Raw genomic sequence first — 15,261 nt, forward strand, 5'->3', positions numbered from 1 at the left:
TCTCCTGTTAAAGTAGAGGTTCTCTGTCCTCATCATAACATCATCCTCTCCTGTTAAAGTAGAGGTTCTGTGTCCTCATCATAACATCATCCTCTCCTGTTAAAGTAGAGGTTCTGTGTCCTCATCATCCTCTCCTGTTAAAGTAGAGGTTCTGTGTCCTCATCATCCTCTCCTGTTAAAGTAGAGGTTCTCTGTCCTCATCATAACACAACATCATCCTCTCCTGTTAAAGTAGAGGTTCTGTGTCCTCATCATCCTCTCCTGTTCCATTAACAACAGATTACTGCAGATGGTAATTAGACTACACCTCATTATCAGTAGCATCACTCCCTCCTCAGAGCAGATGGTAGTCAGACTACACCTCATTATCAGTAGCATCACTCCCTCCTCAGAGCAGATGGTAGTCAGACTACACCTCATTATCAGTAGCATCACTCCCTCCTCAGAGCAGATGGTAGTGAGACTACACCTCATTATCAGTAGCATCACTCCCTCCTCAGAGCAGATGGTAGTCAGACTACACCTCAGTATCAGTAGCATCACTCCCTCCTCAGAGCAGATGGTAGTCAGACTACACCTCATTATCAGTAGCATCACTCCCTCCTCAGAGCAGATGGTAGTCAGACTACACCTCAGTATCAGTAGCATCACTCCCTCCTCAGAGCAGATGGTAGTCAGACTACACCTCATTATCAGTAGCATCACTCCCTCCTCAGAGCAGATGGTAGTCAGACTACACCTCAGTATCAGTAGCATCACTCCCTCCTCAGAGCAGATGGTAGTCAGACTACACCTCAGTATCAGTAGCATCACTCCCTACTCAGAGCAGATGGTAGTGAGACTACACCTCATTATCAGTAGCATCACTCCCTCCTCAAAGGAAGAGAGAGTTCCAGAACTCCACCAGAGATGATCTAGAACTCCACTAGAGATGATCCATAACTCCACCAGAGATGATCCATAACTCCACCAGAGATGATCTAGAACTCCACCAGAGATGATCCATAACTCCACCAGAGATGATCTAGAACTCCACTAGAGATGATCTAGAACTCCACCAGAGATGATCCATAACTCCACCAGAGATGATCTAGAACTCCACTAGAGATGATCTAGAACTCCACCAGAGATGATCCATAACTCCACCAGAGATGATCTAGAACTCCACTGATCTAGAGATGATCTAACTCCACCAGAACTCCACTAGAGATGATCTAGAACTCCACTAGAGATGATCCATAACTCCACTAGAGATGATCTAGAACTCCACTAGAGATGATCCATAACTCCACCAGAGATGATCCATAACTCCACCAGAGATGATCTAGAACTCCACTAGAGATGATCCATAACTCCACCAGAGATGATCTAGAACTCCACCAGAGATGATCTAGAATGATCTAACCCACCAGAGATGATCCATAACTCCACCAGAGATGATCCATAACTCCACCAGAGATGATCTAGAACTCCACTAGAGATGATCCATAACTCCACCAGAGATGATCTAGAACTCCACCAGAGATGATCTAGAACTCCACTAGAGATGATCCAGAACTCCACTAGAGATGATCCATAACTCCACCAGAGATGATCTAGAACTCCACCAGAGATGATCTAGAACTCCACCAGAGATGATCCATAACTCCACCAGAGATGATCCATAACTCCACCAGAGATGATCTAGAACTCCACCAGAGATGATCTAGAACTCCACCAGAGATGATCTAGAACTCCACCAGAGATGATCTAGAACTCCACCAGAGATGATCCATAACTCCACTAGAGATGATCCATAACTCCACCAGAGATGATCTAGAACTCCACCAGAGATGATCTAGAACTCCACCAGAGATGATCCATAACTCCACCAGAGATGATCCATAACTCCACTAGAGATGATCTAGAACTCCACCAGAGATGATCTAGAACTCCACCAGAGATGATCCATAACTCAACCAGAGATATTCCATAACTCCACCAGAGATGATCTAGAACTCCACCAGAGATGATCTAGAACTCCACTAGAGATGATCCATAACTCCACCAGAGATGATCTAGAACTCCACTAGAGATGATCCATAACTCCACCAGAGATGATCTAGAACTCCACCAGAGATGATCTAGAACTCCACCAGAGATGATCTAGAACTCCACTAGAGATGATCCATAACTCCACCAGAGATGATCTAGAACTCCACTAGAGATGATCCATAACTCCACCAGAGATGATCTAGAACTCCACTAGAGATGATCCATAACTCCACCAGAGATGATCTAGAACTCCACTAGAGATGATCCATAACTCCACCAGAGATGATCCATAACTCCACCAGAGATGATCCATAACTCCACCAGAGATGATCCATAACTCCACCAGAGATGATCTAGAACTCCACCAGAGATGATCCATAACTCCACCAGAGATGATCCATAACTCCACCAGAGATGATCTTTACCCCCGGTTCCCAGAGGTATGTTTCATAGTATTTGGCTTATAATTCTCTCAGTTATCTCTCTCCACTCTAAACTCCAAATACAAATAAACACAATCAAAGTTAATTTGAGTCGCCCACCGTATCTCTCACAGAACTACAATGAGATTCACTTTCTATGATTTATCTCCTTCTGCTCATGAAGTTGCAACTGTCATCTCTCTAGCATTGCACTTCATCGTTTGTTTCCTCATAGAATCATAGCTGTGAGAAGGGTTCTGGTGGAACTGCACCACACCTGATCAATTTAAATAAATGTTCTGCTGTTTGTTCAGAAAGACATTCAATAATTCAGAATATCCTACTACACCATGAGAAGGCCTATAATTTATCCACAGAGGATAAATAGCTACCTTGAAGAACAAGAAGCCTAGCTGTGGAGTGTAGCCCAATAACATAACAAGGCCTAGCCCACAGTGGGGGAACTCGCAGAAAATCTGTCAGTGAACAACCAGCATGTAGCAAAACAGGCCTTTCACAATATTTCAAATAGTCTACAATAGAAGAAAAACACAGGTTGGAAAGTAAATGGCTCCTGCAGAAAAGAGAAAACTCTAATCTGTCAGCTGCAGGCTTCTAAATATGGTTTTAAAAAATACAACGAGAGAGAGAGGCTTTGGGCACGAGCGCATAGGCCATCACCAGGGAGTGAGCTGGGCATCAATGGGTGAGTCGGTGAAACTGGAAATCAAAATGAATCCTTAGGTTGGTAGGAACAAATCTAGCCTATTGCCATGTTATCTGATGATGTATGACTGAATGGAAACATCGAAAGTCCACCGAGTGACTATCATTTTGCATCAAAAATATGCCGTTGCTATGCTTACGTGCTGTAGGCAGCCATTACACAGGGGAGTGGCTACTATGGCACCTTGACAGTCTTGTAGCCAATGAGATACGCTTTCCAGGAATATGCAGTTGACCTGGGTGGGACAAAGCAAGGCCTAGAACCTTTTATGCGTAATGCGAACTATTTCTACCTGACTCAGATACAAGACGCACCGAGCTACATTACATTGTAAACAGATTTAATTGTTTTAATTTCATCGCTTTAGCATAAAAGATGGCTTCTCAAGGGATAAAATCGAATATCGAAGATGAAGCAACAAAAAAAAGGCAGCTATGAAAAAGTATACCGACGACGTAGAAGCTTTGAATAAAATACAGGTCGGACTCTGATCAGGGGAGCGATTTGGACAACCAGGATTTTGACTCAGCCGAAGAAGATTTCTTTCTAGAAGGTTTGGATCCACTTTTAGATCTGTAAGTAAATTATTTTAATAACTTTATAAAGCTAATTTACTATATGGATTTAGTTTTTTTATAAGTTGTCTGCTTTTGATTTAGTTTACATAGTCCTAACTTTATATAATGTTTTCATACCCTACATTACTCACCTCATATTGTCACGACTCCGACCGAAGGTAGCTCCCCTTCACGTTCGGGTGGCGCTTGGCGGTCGTCGTCGCTGGCCTACTAGCTGCCACTGATTCTTACCTCCCTCTCCTTATTTTATTTATTTTTTATTTTATTTCACCTTTATTTAACCAGGTAGGCTAGTTGAGAACAAGTTCTCATTTGCAACTGCGACCTGGCCAAGATAAAGCATAGCAGTGTGAACAGACAACACAGAGTTACACATGGAGTAAACAATTAACAAGTCAATAACACAGTAGGAAAAAAAAGTGGAGTCTATATAAAATGTGTGCAAAAGGCATGAGGAGGTAGGCGAATAATTACAATATTGCAGATTAACACTGGAGTGATAAATGATCAGATGATCATGTACAGGTAGAGATATTGGTGTGCAAAAGAGCAGAAAAGTAAATAAATAAAAACTGTGGGGATGAGGTAGGTGAAAATGGGTGGGCTATTTACCAATAGACTATGTAAAGCTGCAGCGATTGGTTAGCTGCTCAGATAGCTGATGTTTGAAGTTGGTGAGGGAGATAAAAGTCTCCAACTTCAGCGATTTTTACAATTCGTTCCAGTCACAGGCAGCAGAGTACTGGAACGAAAGGAGGCTGAATGAGGTGTTGGCTTTAGGGATGATCAGTGAGATTCACCTGCTGGAGCGCGTGCTACGTATGGGTGTTGCCATCGTGACCAGTGAACTGAGATAAGGCGGAGCTTTACCTAGCATGGCCTTATAGATGACCTGGAGCCAGTGGGTCTGGCGACGAGTATGTACCGAGGGCCAGCCGACTAGAGCATACAAGTTGCAGTGGTAGGTAGTATAAGGTGCTTTAGTGACAAAATGGATGGCACTGTGATAAACTGCATCCAGTTTGCTGAGTAGAGTGTTGGAAGCAATTTTGTAGATGACATCGCCAAAGTCGAGGATCGGTAGGATAGTCAGTTTTACTAGGGTAAGCTTGGCAGCGTGAGTGAAGGAGGCTTTGTTGCGGAATAGAAAGCCGACTCTTGATTTGATTTCCGATTGGAGATGTTTGATATGAGTCTGGAAGGAGAGTTTGCGGTCTAGCCAGACACCTAGGTACTTATAGGTGTCCACATATTCAAGGTCGGAACCATCCAGGGTGGTGATGCTAGTCGGGCATGCGGGTGCAGGTGATGGTGATTGACAGAGTCGAAAGCCTTAACAAGGTTGATGAAGACGGCTGCACACTACTGTCTTTTATCGATGGCGATTATGATATCGTTTAGTACCTTGAGTGTGGCTGAGGTGCACCCGTGACTGGCTCGGAAACCAGATTGCACAGCGGAGAAGTTACGGTGGGATTCGAGATGGTCAGTGACCTGTTTGTTGACTTGGCTTTCGAAGAACTTAGATAGGCAGGGCAGAATGGATATAGGTCTGTAACAGTTTGGGTCCAGGGTGTCTCCCCCTTTGAAGAGGGGGATGACTGCGGCAGCTTTCCAATCCTTGGGGATCTCAGATGATATGAAAGAGAGGTTGAACAGGCTGGTAATAGGGGTTGCGACAATGGCGGCGGATAGTTTCAGAAATAGAGGGTCCAGATTGTCAAGCCCAGCTGATTTATACGGGTCCAGGTTTTGCAGCTCTTTCAGAACATCTGCTATCTGGATTTGGGTAAAGAAGAACCTGGAGAGGCTTGGGCGAGGAGCTGCGGGGGGGGTGGAGCTGTTGGCCGAGGTAGGAGTAGCCAGGCGGAAGGCATGGCCGGCCGTTGAGAAATGCTTGTTGAAGTTTTCGATAATCATGGATTTATCGGTGGTGACCATGTTACCTAGCCTCAGTGCAGTGGGCAGCTGGGAGGAGGTGCTCTTGTTCTCCATGGACTTCACAGTGTCCCAGAAATTTTTGGAGTTGGAGCTACAGGATGCAAACTTCTGCTTGAAGAAGCTGGCCTTAGCTTTCCTGACTGACTGCGTGTATTGGTTCCTGACTTCCCTGAACAGTTGCATATCGCGGGGACTATTCGATGCTATTGCAGTCCGCCACAGGATGTTTTTGTGCTGGTCAAGGGCAGTCAGGTCTGGAGTGAACCAAGGGCTGTATCTGTTCTTAGTTCTGCATTTTTTGAATGGAGCATGCTTATCTAAAATGGTGAGGAAGTTACTCTTAAAGAATGACCAGGCATCCTCAACTGACGGGATGAGGTCAATGTCCTTCCAGGATACCCGGGCCAGGTTGATTAGAAAGGCCTGCTCACAGAAGTGTTTTAGGGAGCGTTTGACAGTGATGAGGGGTGGTCATTTGACTGCGGCACCGTAGCGGATACAGGCAATGAGGCAGTGGTCGCTGAGATCCTGGTTGAAGACAGCGGAGGTGTATTTGGAGGGCCAGTTGGTCAGGATGACGTCTATGAGGGTGCCCTTGCTTACAGAGTTAGGGTTGTACCTGGTGGGTTCCTTGATGATTTGTGTGAGATTGAGGGCATCTAGCTTAGATTGTAGGACTGCCGGGGTGTTAAGCATATCCCAGTTTAGGTCACCTAACAGAACAAACTCTGAAGCTAGATGGGGGGCAATCAATTCACAAATGGTGTCCAGGGCACAGCTGGGAGCTGAGGGGGGTCGGTAGCAGGCGGCAACAGTGAGAGACTTATTTCTGGAGAGAGTCATTTTCAAAATTAGTAGTTTGAACAGTTTGGGTATGGACCTGGAAAGTATGACATTACTTTGCAGGCTATCTCTGCAGTAGACTGAAACTCCTCCCCCTTTGGCAGTTCTATCTTGACGGAAGATGTTATAGTTGGGTATGGAAATCTCTGAATTTTTGGTGGCCTTCCTGAGCCAGGATTCAGACACGGCAAGGACATCAGGGTTAGCAGAGTGTGCTAAAGCAGTGAGTAAAACAAACTTAGGGAGGAGGCTTCTGATGTTGACATGCATGAAACCAAGGATTTTTCGATCACAGAAGTCAACAAATGAGGGTGCCTGGGGACATGCAGGGCCTGGGTTTACCTCCACACCACCCGCGGAACAGAGAAGGAGTAGTATGAGGGTGCGACTAAAGGCTATCAAAACTGGTCGCCTAGAGCGTTGGGGACAGAGAATAAGAGGAGCAGGTTTCTGGGCATGGTAGAATATATTCAGGGCATAATGCGCAGACAGGGGTATGGTGGGGTGCGGGTACAGCGGAGGTAAGCCCAGGCACTGGGTGATGATGAGATAGGTTGTATCTCTGGACATGCTGGTTGTAATGGGTGAGGTCACCGCATATGTGGGAGGTGGGACAAAGGAGGTATCAGGGGTATGAGGAGTGGGACTAGGGGCTCCATTGTGAACTAAAACAATGATAACTAACCTGAGCAATATTATACAAGGCATATTGACATTTGAGAGAGACATACAGCAAGGCATACAGTAATCACAGGTGTTGAATTGGGAAAGCTAGCTAAAACAGTAGGTGAGACAACAGCTAATCAGCTAGCACAACAACAGCAGGTAAAATGGCGTTGACTTGGCAACGGGGCCGACAGATAAAACAAACAAGCAGAATGGAGTACCGTGATTAATGGACAGACCAGCGTGCATCAGCTATGTAGCCAAGTGATCAGTGTCCAGGGGGCAGCGGTGGATGGGGCAGGGGAGCTGGACAGGCGAGTGTTATCCAGGTTAAAAACTAACAATGACTAAATAGCTTGTAACTAGTTAGCTGGTTAGCTTCTGGAGGTTCTTGAGTGAGTTCTGGGCTAAACAAGCTAGCAGTTAGCAGGCCGAATTAGCAAGCAAGGAGGTAGCAAGGGCTAGAGAGTTAGCCTTTGGGGACGTCGCAATGGGGTGAGTCTGTTTATTCCTCTTCATGCGGTGACATCGATAGACCGGTCGTGGGTCCGGGTATTGTAGCCCAGGAGTATGCTACGGTGGTAGCACAGGGGCTCTGGCCGGGCTTGCTTCAAGCTTCAAGTGGGTGGAAACGCTAGCCAGGAGTAATCAACCAGGGTTGCGGTTTAGCTCGATAGCTAGTTGTGAAGATCCAGCTGAAAAAATGTTCCGTTTGCGGTGGGAATCCGGGGATAAAAAATAAATAGGTCAGTTTTGCTCTGGTTAGCGTCACGTTGTTCGAACTGGCGAGAACTGTCGAGAGCTTTCCGAGCTAAAGGTTAGCGGATGACCGGTTAGCTGAAGACCGCTAGCACCGCTAGCATAGCTGGTGGTTAGCTGGCTAGCTTCAGGTGAGGGGTTCCGGTTCCGAAGTAAATATAAATACTTTAGGAAAAAGTAACTACATTGGGTGTGGCGGGTTGCAGGAGAGTATTTGGAAGCTTAGGTTTAGCAAAATGTTTTTAAAGATATGCGAAAAAAATATGTAAAAACGAAAAAGACGAAAAACGAAAAAACGAAAAACGAAAAAGAGACATATATATACAGGGGACACGATACGACAGGACGACTTACTGCTATGCCATCTTAGATATGTTTATTGTGTACACCTGTTTTGTGTTGGGTATAATTAGGGAGGCTTTATTAGTCAGCCGGCCCGCCTGGTTCTTTGTGCGGGATTAATTATTGTGACTTTCTGTTTGGTAGTAGAGGAACGTGTTTGTTCCTGGTCGTGTATTTTTTGTTGTGAGCACACTGTGTTGCGTTTTGGTGCATTAAAGAGCACAGCATCGCACTCTCTGTTTCCTGCGTCTGACTCCACACCCACGACACCCGGAGAGTTACACATATGTATATACTGTACTCAATACCATCTACTGCATCTTGCCATCTTTATGTAATACATGTCTCACTAGCCACTTTAAACTATGCCACTTTGTTTACATACCCTACATCACTCATCTCATATTTATGTGTATACTGTACTCGATACCATCTACTGCATCTTGCCTATGCCGTTCATAGTCCTAACTTTATATAATGTTTACCATTACTCATTCATATATACTTTATGTACATATTTTATGTAATACATTTATCCCTTTAAACAATTTGTTTACATACCCTACATCACTCATCTCATATGTATATACTGTATACCATCTACTGCATCTTGCCTAGTTGTTGTACATATTCTTTATCCCTTTACAATTGTGTGTATAAGGTAGTTGTTGTGAAATTGTTGTCACGGCTTGGTCATTGTATTTTGTGTTTTCATTATATATTTGGTCAGGCCAGGGTGTGACATGGGTTTATGTTATTGTATTTTCGTATTGGGGTTTGTAGTATTTGGGATCGCGGCTGATTAGGGGTGTTGTATAGGCTTGGCTGCCTGAGGCGGTTCTCAATCAGAGTCAGGTGATTCTCGTTGTCTCTGATTGGGAACCGTATTTAGGTAGCCTGGTTTCGCTTTGTATTTCGTGGGTGATTGTTCCTGTCTCTGTGTAGTTTCACCAGATAGGCTGTAATAGGTTTCACGTTCCGTTTGTTGTTTTGTATTTTGTATCGTTATTTCATGTGTCACTTTATCTCTTAAAGTCATGAGTAACCACCACGCTGCATTTCGGTCCGACTCTCTTTCTACAAACGAAGAACGTCGTTACAGAATCACACACCACACACAGACCGAGTGGCGTGGTTACAGGCAGCGACAGCAGGAGCAGAAAAAGGAGGACGTTATGGACAGCAATGGCATGGAGTATACGACGTGGGAAGAAATAGACAGGTGGGCGGCCGAACCAGAGAGAGTGCAGGAGCCCACCTGGGATTCGCTGGAGCAGTGCGAAGAGGGCTATAGGCGAATGGAGTCAAAAAAAAAAGACACGGCGGCGCAGAGCGAAAACCGAAAGTAACCCCCAAATATTTATTAGGGGAGGGCTCAGAGAGAGAGTGGCTGAGTCAGGAGTCAGACCTGAGCCTACTCTCCCTGTTAATTGTGAGGAGCAGCAATATAAGGACTTCTGGTCTTGGGAGATGATATTAGACGGAAAAGGACCCTGGGCGCAGCCGGGAGAATATCGCCGTCCCAAGGAAGAACGAAAGGCAGCTAAAGCGGAGAGGCGCTGGTATGAGGAGGCAGCACGGCGACGCGGATGGAAGCCCGAAAAGCAGCCCAAACAAATTATTGGGGGGGGGTGCTTAATGGGAGTATGGCTATGCCAGGTAGGAGACCTGCGCAAACTCCCTGTGCTTACCGGTGGGCAAGAGAGACCGGGCAGGCACCGTGTTATGCTATGGAGCGCACGGTGTTTCCAGTGTGGGTGCATAGCCCGGTGCGGTTCATACCAGCCCTTCGTATTGGCCGGGCTAACGGTGCCACAAGCCCCTACACCAAGACCAAGGTAAACCACGTGACAGAGACAGGGGAGATGGGGACCATTCCTCCTAACAGAACCGGTTTCACCAAGACCAAGGTAAACAACGTGACAGAGACAGGGGAGATGGGGACCATTCCTCCTAACAGAACCGGTTTCACCAAGACCAAGGTAAACCACGTGACAGAGACAGGGGAGATGGGGACCATTCCTCCTAACAGAACCGGTTTCACCAAGACCAAGGTAAACCACGTGACAGAGACAGGGGAGATGGTGACCATTCCTCCTAACAGAACTGGTTTCACCAAGACCAAGGTAAACCACGTGACAGAGACAGGGGAGATGGGGACCATTCCTCCTAACAGAACCGGTTTCACCAAGACCAAGGTAAACAACGTGACAGAGACAGGGGAGATGGGGACCATTCCTCCTAACAGAACCGGTTTCACCAAGACCAAGGTAAACAACGTGACAGAGACAGGGGAGATGGGGACCATTCCTCCTAACAGAACCGGTTTCACCAAGACCAAGGTAAACCACGTGACAGAGACAGGGGAGATGGGAAAAAATGTCAGTCTCTCGATGTGCAAAACTGATAGAGACATACCCCAAGCAACTTACAGCTGTAATCGCAGCAAAAGGTGGCGCTACAAAGTATTAACTTTGCACGCCCAATTTTTCCATTTTTGATTTGTTAAAAACGTTTGAAATATCCAATAAATGTTGTTCCACTTCATGATTGTGTCCCACTTGTTGTTGATTCTTCACAAAAAAATACAGTTTTATATCTTTATGTTTGAAGCCTGAAATGTGGCAAAAGGTCGCAAAGTTCAAGGGGGCCGAATACTTTCGCAAGGCACTTGTATAAAGCTGTCCATTGGTTTCGTAAAGCTGTCCATGGTGCACTATGCCCTACATACTACATTACTTTAATTTGTGAACTGTTTTCCTTTCAAGCATTTGGTTTTCAAAAGAGAATTCCGTTGTGACGACGTTCTATACTTTTCTTTGATGTTTATATGGCAGAGTGTCTAGACGGAAGCCACTCCTCAGTGAAAGGCACAACAGCCATTTTGAGTTCGCCAAAAGGCACCTAAAGACTCTCAGACCATGAGAAACAAGATTGTTTGGTCTGATGAAACCAAGGATGAACTCTTTGGCCTGAATGCCAAGCGTCACGTCTGGAGGAAACCGGGCACCATCCCTACGGTGAAGCATGGTGGTGGCAGCATCATGCTGTGGGGATGTTTGTCAGTGGCAGGGACTGGGAGACTAGTCAGGATCGAGAGAAAGATGAACGGAGCAAAGTACAGCGAGATCCTTGATGATAAACCAGCTCCAGAGCACACAATAAGAGTGGAGAAAATGAATCATAATAATGAATCATAATAATGTATCATAATAATGTATCATAATAATGTATCATAATAATGTATCATAATAATGTATTATTCTGCTTGGAGTTTTGAGTGCTGTTTGTTGTGGATATGTTCTGTGTTTCACCACTGTTATTCAGAACCAGCAATAACGGGTTAAATAGGACTATCCAAAACTTTAACTATTTCGGCATGGCGGCCCCCCCAAAAACCCTTTTCAGTGGGCTATTCAGTACAAATATACCACCTGACCAATGGTATGTGGACACCTACTCGTTGAACGTTATATTCCAAAATCGTTGGAATATGGACCACCCCCCTCTTTCAGATCGAAAAAAAAGCACAGTCATGATTTATCTTACTATGTTTTCTCATCTTCCAGAGGGGGGGGGAGGGCATCTCTCTAGCTAGCACTCTGCTTCTCAGCTGGAACTCAATGTAATGGCAGGTTATTGCCATGTAGTTAACCTTACAATAATCGACGGTCCACAAATATGGACCTCCCCCAAGTCATTTACATCAGCTATTGCTTTGTTGATATTGGCAACCACTTCAATCCTCTTTTCAGCCGCACGTTTGTGGCACCTCCGTGATATGGTTTGTGGGGTCAGGGAGCACAGTGTCAACGGAGGATGTGTCCATGACTAGTCCACGTTTATTAGCTCCTGAGCTAAATGAAGAAAACCACTTCCTTGAACTGTGTGAAAGGGCTTAATATCCTGCTACAGAAAGCTATACATTTATTTTTAGGTTCCTGGTTTGACTTTAGCCTCGGGGCAGAGAGAAATGATGTCATGCTTTGTTACAGACTGCTCCTGTTGCGCAGCGGCCGCTGCATCCTCGGTCAATGTGGCACTGGAGAGAGGAGGTGCAGGTTCTCTTGCTATCATATTTCAAAATCGAGGGGGGTGGCAAGCTCGACACTTCACATGGCTTGTGGGCATCTTAGTTTCCAGCAACTAAATCAAAAGATTTTCCAAAATGTCATTTGGGATTTTGAGTTTCAATTTGACTTCATCCGTATCCATAGCGACGACTGCGACTAGTAGCTAGCATCAGCAACAACCACCAGACACACACACATGTTGTAGACTACATCACATCAGGAGAGGTGCATTGCTGGTGCAGCAGAGCAGGAGCAAACATACACTGGTCCAGAAATCAAGTCATTTTAGTATTTAAAAAAAAAATGATACGCTAGCTAGTTGTGGATGAAAAAACAGGCCCCACCCGGCCCTAACCGGGCTCTGGTTGGGTAGCATGTGTGTGTGTGTGTGTGTGTGTGTGTGTGTGTGTGTGTGTGTGTGTGTGTGTGTGTGTGTGTGTGTGTGTGTGTGTGTGTGTGTGTGTGTGTGTGTGTGCGTGCGTGCGTGCGTGTGTGTGTGTACAGGCTCAACATTTCAATCTGCATTCTGCACGACAAATGATTATTAATATAATTATTATCATACCATATCTATGGATGACACCGGTCCAATGCTGTTCACATAGATGTCCACATCTATGACCGTTGGTTTAACTGCAAAGGGAAAGAGCATTTTAAGATTTAGTAATGGAACTCATTCACACATCGCTTCATTCACACCTGTATTCATTCACACCTGTATTCATTCACACCTGTATTCATTCACACATCGCTTCATTCACACCTGTATTCATTCACACCTGTATTCATTCACACATCGCTTCATTCACACCTGTATTCATTCACACCTGTATTCATTCACACATCGCTTCATTCACACCTGTATTCATTCACACCTGTATTCATTCACACATCGCTTCATTCACACCTGTATTCATTCACACCTGTATTCATTAACTCACACAATCATTTATTAATTCATTCACGCTTTCATTAATTCATTAATTTACCACGGCCCGTCATACCATATGTTGTCCATCATCATTCCATAATTGTCCACAGATTAAAATATTGTAATTTTGTCAGTATTAGTGGGAAGTGGGTCTCATACTGACAAAATTACAATATTTTAATCTGTGGAGAATTATGGAACGATGATGGACAACATGTGGTATGTGGGGAGGAGGGAGAGCAGGGAGAGCTGGGAGAGGAGGGAGAGCAGGGAGAGTAGGGAGAGCCGGGAGAGCTGGGAGAGGAGGGGGAGTAGGGAGAGGAGGGAGAGCCGGGAGAGCCGGGAGAGCTGGGAGAGCAGGGAGAGTAGGGAGAGCTGGGAGAGGAGGGGGAGTAGGGAGAGGAGGGAGAGTAGGGAGAGCAGGGAGAGTAGGGAGAGCTGGGAGAGGAGGGGGAGTAGGGAGAGGAGGGAGAGTAGGGAGAGCAGGGAGAGCAGGAGGGAGAGCTGGGAGAGGAGGGGGAGCAGGGAGAGCAGGGAGAGCAGGGAGAGCTGGGAGAGCTGGGAGAGCTGGGAGAGGAGGGAGAGCAGGGAGAGCTGGGAGAGGAGGGGGAGCTGGGAGATGAGGGAGAGTAGGGAGAGCAGGGAGAGCTGGGAGAGCTGGGAGAGGAGGGAGAGCAGGGAGAGCTGGGAGAGCTGGGAGAGCTGGGAGAGCAATACATTAAGTGTGTTCCCTCAGACCACTACTCTACTACCACATATCTACAATACATTAAGTGTGTTCCCTCAGACCACTACTCTACTACCACTACTCTACAATACATTAAGTGTGTTCCCTCAGACCACTACTCTACTACCACATATCTACAATACATTAAGTGTGTTCCCTCAGACCACTACTCTACAATACATTAAGTGTGTTCCCTCAGACCACTACTCTATTACCACATATCTACAATACATTAAGTGTGTTCCCTTAGACCACTACTCTACAATACATTAAGTGTGTTCCCTCAGACCACTACTCTACAATACATTAAGTGTGTTCCCTCAGACCACTACTCTACAATACATTAAGTGTGTTCCCTCAGACCACTACTCTACAATACATTAAGTGTGTTCCCTCAGACCACTACTCTACAATACATTAAGTGTGTTCCCTCAGACCACTACTCTACTACCACATATCTACAATACATTAAGTGTGTTCCCTCAGACCACTACTCTACAATACATTAAGTGTATTCCCTCAGACCACTACTCTACAATACATTAAGTGTGTTCCCTCAGACCACTACTCTACAATACATTAAGTGTGTTCCCTCAGACCACTACTCTACAATACATTAAGTGTGTTCCCTCAGACCACTACTCTACAATACATTAAGTGTGTTCCCTCAGACCACTACTCTACAATACATTAAGTGTGTTCCCTCAGACCACTACTCTACAATACATTAAGTGTGTTCCCTCAGACCACTACTCTACAATACATTAAGTGTGTTCCCTCAGACCACTACTCTACAATACATTAAGTGTGTTCCCTCAGACCACTACTCTACTACCACATATCTACAATTCATTAAGTGTGTTCCCTCAGACCACTACTCTACAACACATTAAGTGTGTTCCCTCAGACCACTACTCTACAATACATTAAGTGTGTTCCCTCAGACCACTACTCTACAATACATTAAGTGTGTTCCCTCAGACCACTACTCTACAATACATTAAGTGTGTTCCCTCAGACCACTACTCTACAATACATTAAGCGTGTTCCCTCAGACCACTACTCTACAATACATTAAGTGTGTTCCCTCAGACCACTACTCTACAATACATTAAGTGTGTTCCCTCAGACCACTACTCTACAATACATTAAGTGTGTTCCCTCAGACCACATATCTACAATACATTAAGTGTGTTCCCTCAGACCACTACTCTACAA

At 45.3% G+C, this 15,261-nt stretch overlaps 1 protein-coding gene across 1 annotated transcript in view; it reads right to left on the reverse strand.

The window, feature by feature from the left end:
• LOC123997395 (gamma-aminobutyric acid receptor subunit gamma-3) overlaps window positions 1-15,261 on the reverse strand; it is a 299,209-nt gene that overhangs the window by 221,501 nt on the left and 62,447 nt on the right. Inside the window, exon 3 of the mRNA XM_046301574.1 lies at window positions 12,951-13,018. Coding sequence (XP_046157530.1) covers window positions 12,951-13,018 — 68 coding nt within the window. The remainder of the gene's footprint in view (window positions 1-12,950; window positions 13,019-15,261) is intronic.

Source organism: Oncorhynchus gorbuscha, linkage group LG15 (genome assembly GCF_021184085.1).
Source record: "Oncorhynchus gorbuscha isolate QuinsamMale2020 ecotype Even-year linkage group LG15, OgorEven_v1.0, whole genome shotgun sequence".
Taxonomy (NCBI): domain Eukaryota; kingdom Metazoa; phylum Chordata; class Actinopteri; order Salmoniformes; family Salmonidae; genus Oncorhynchus; species Oncorhynchus gorbuscha.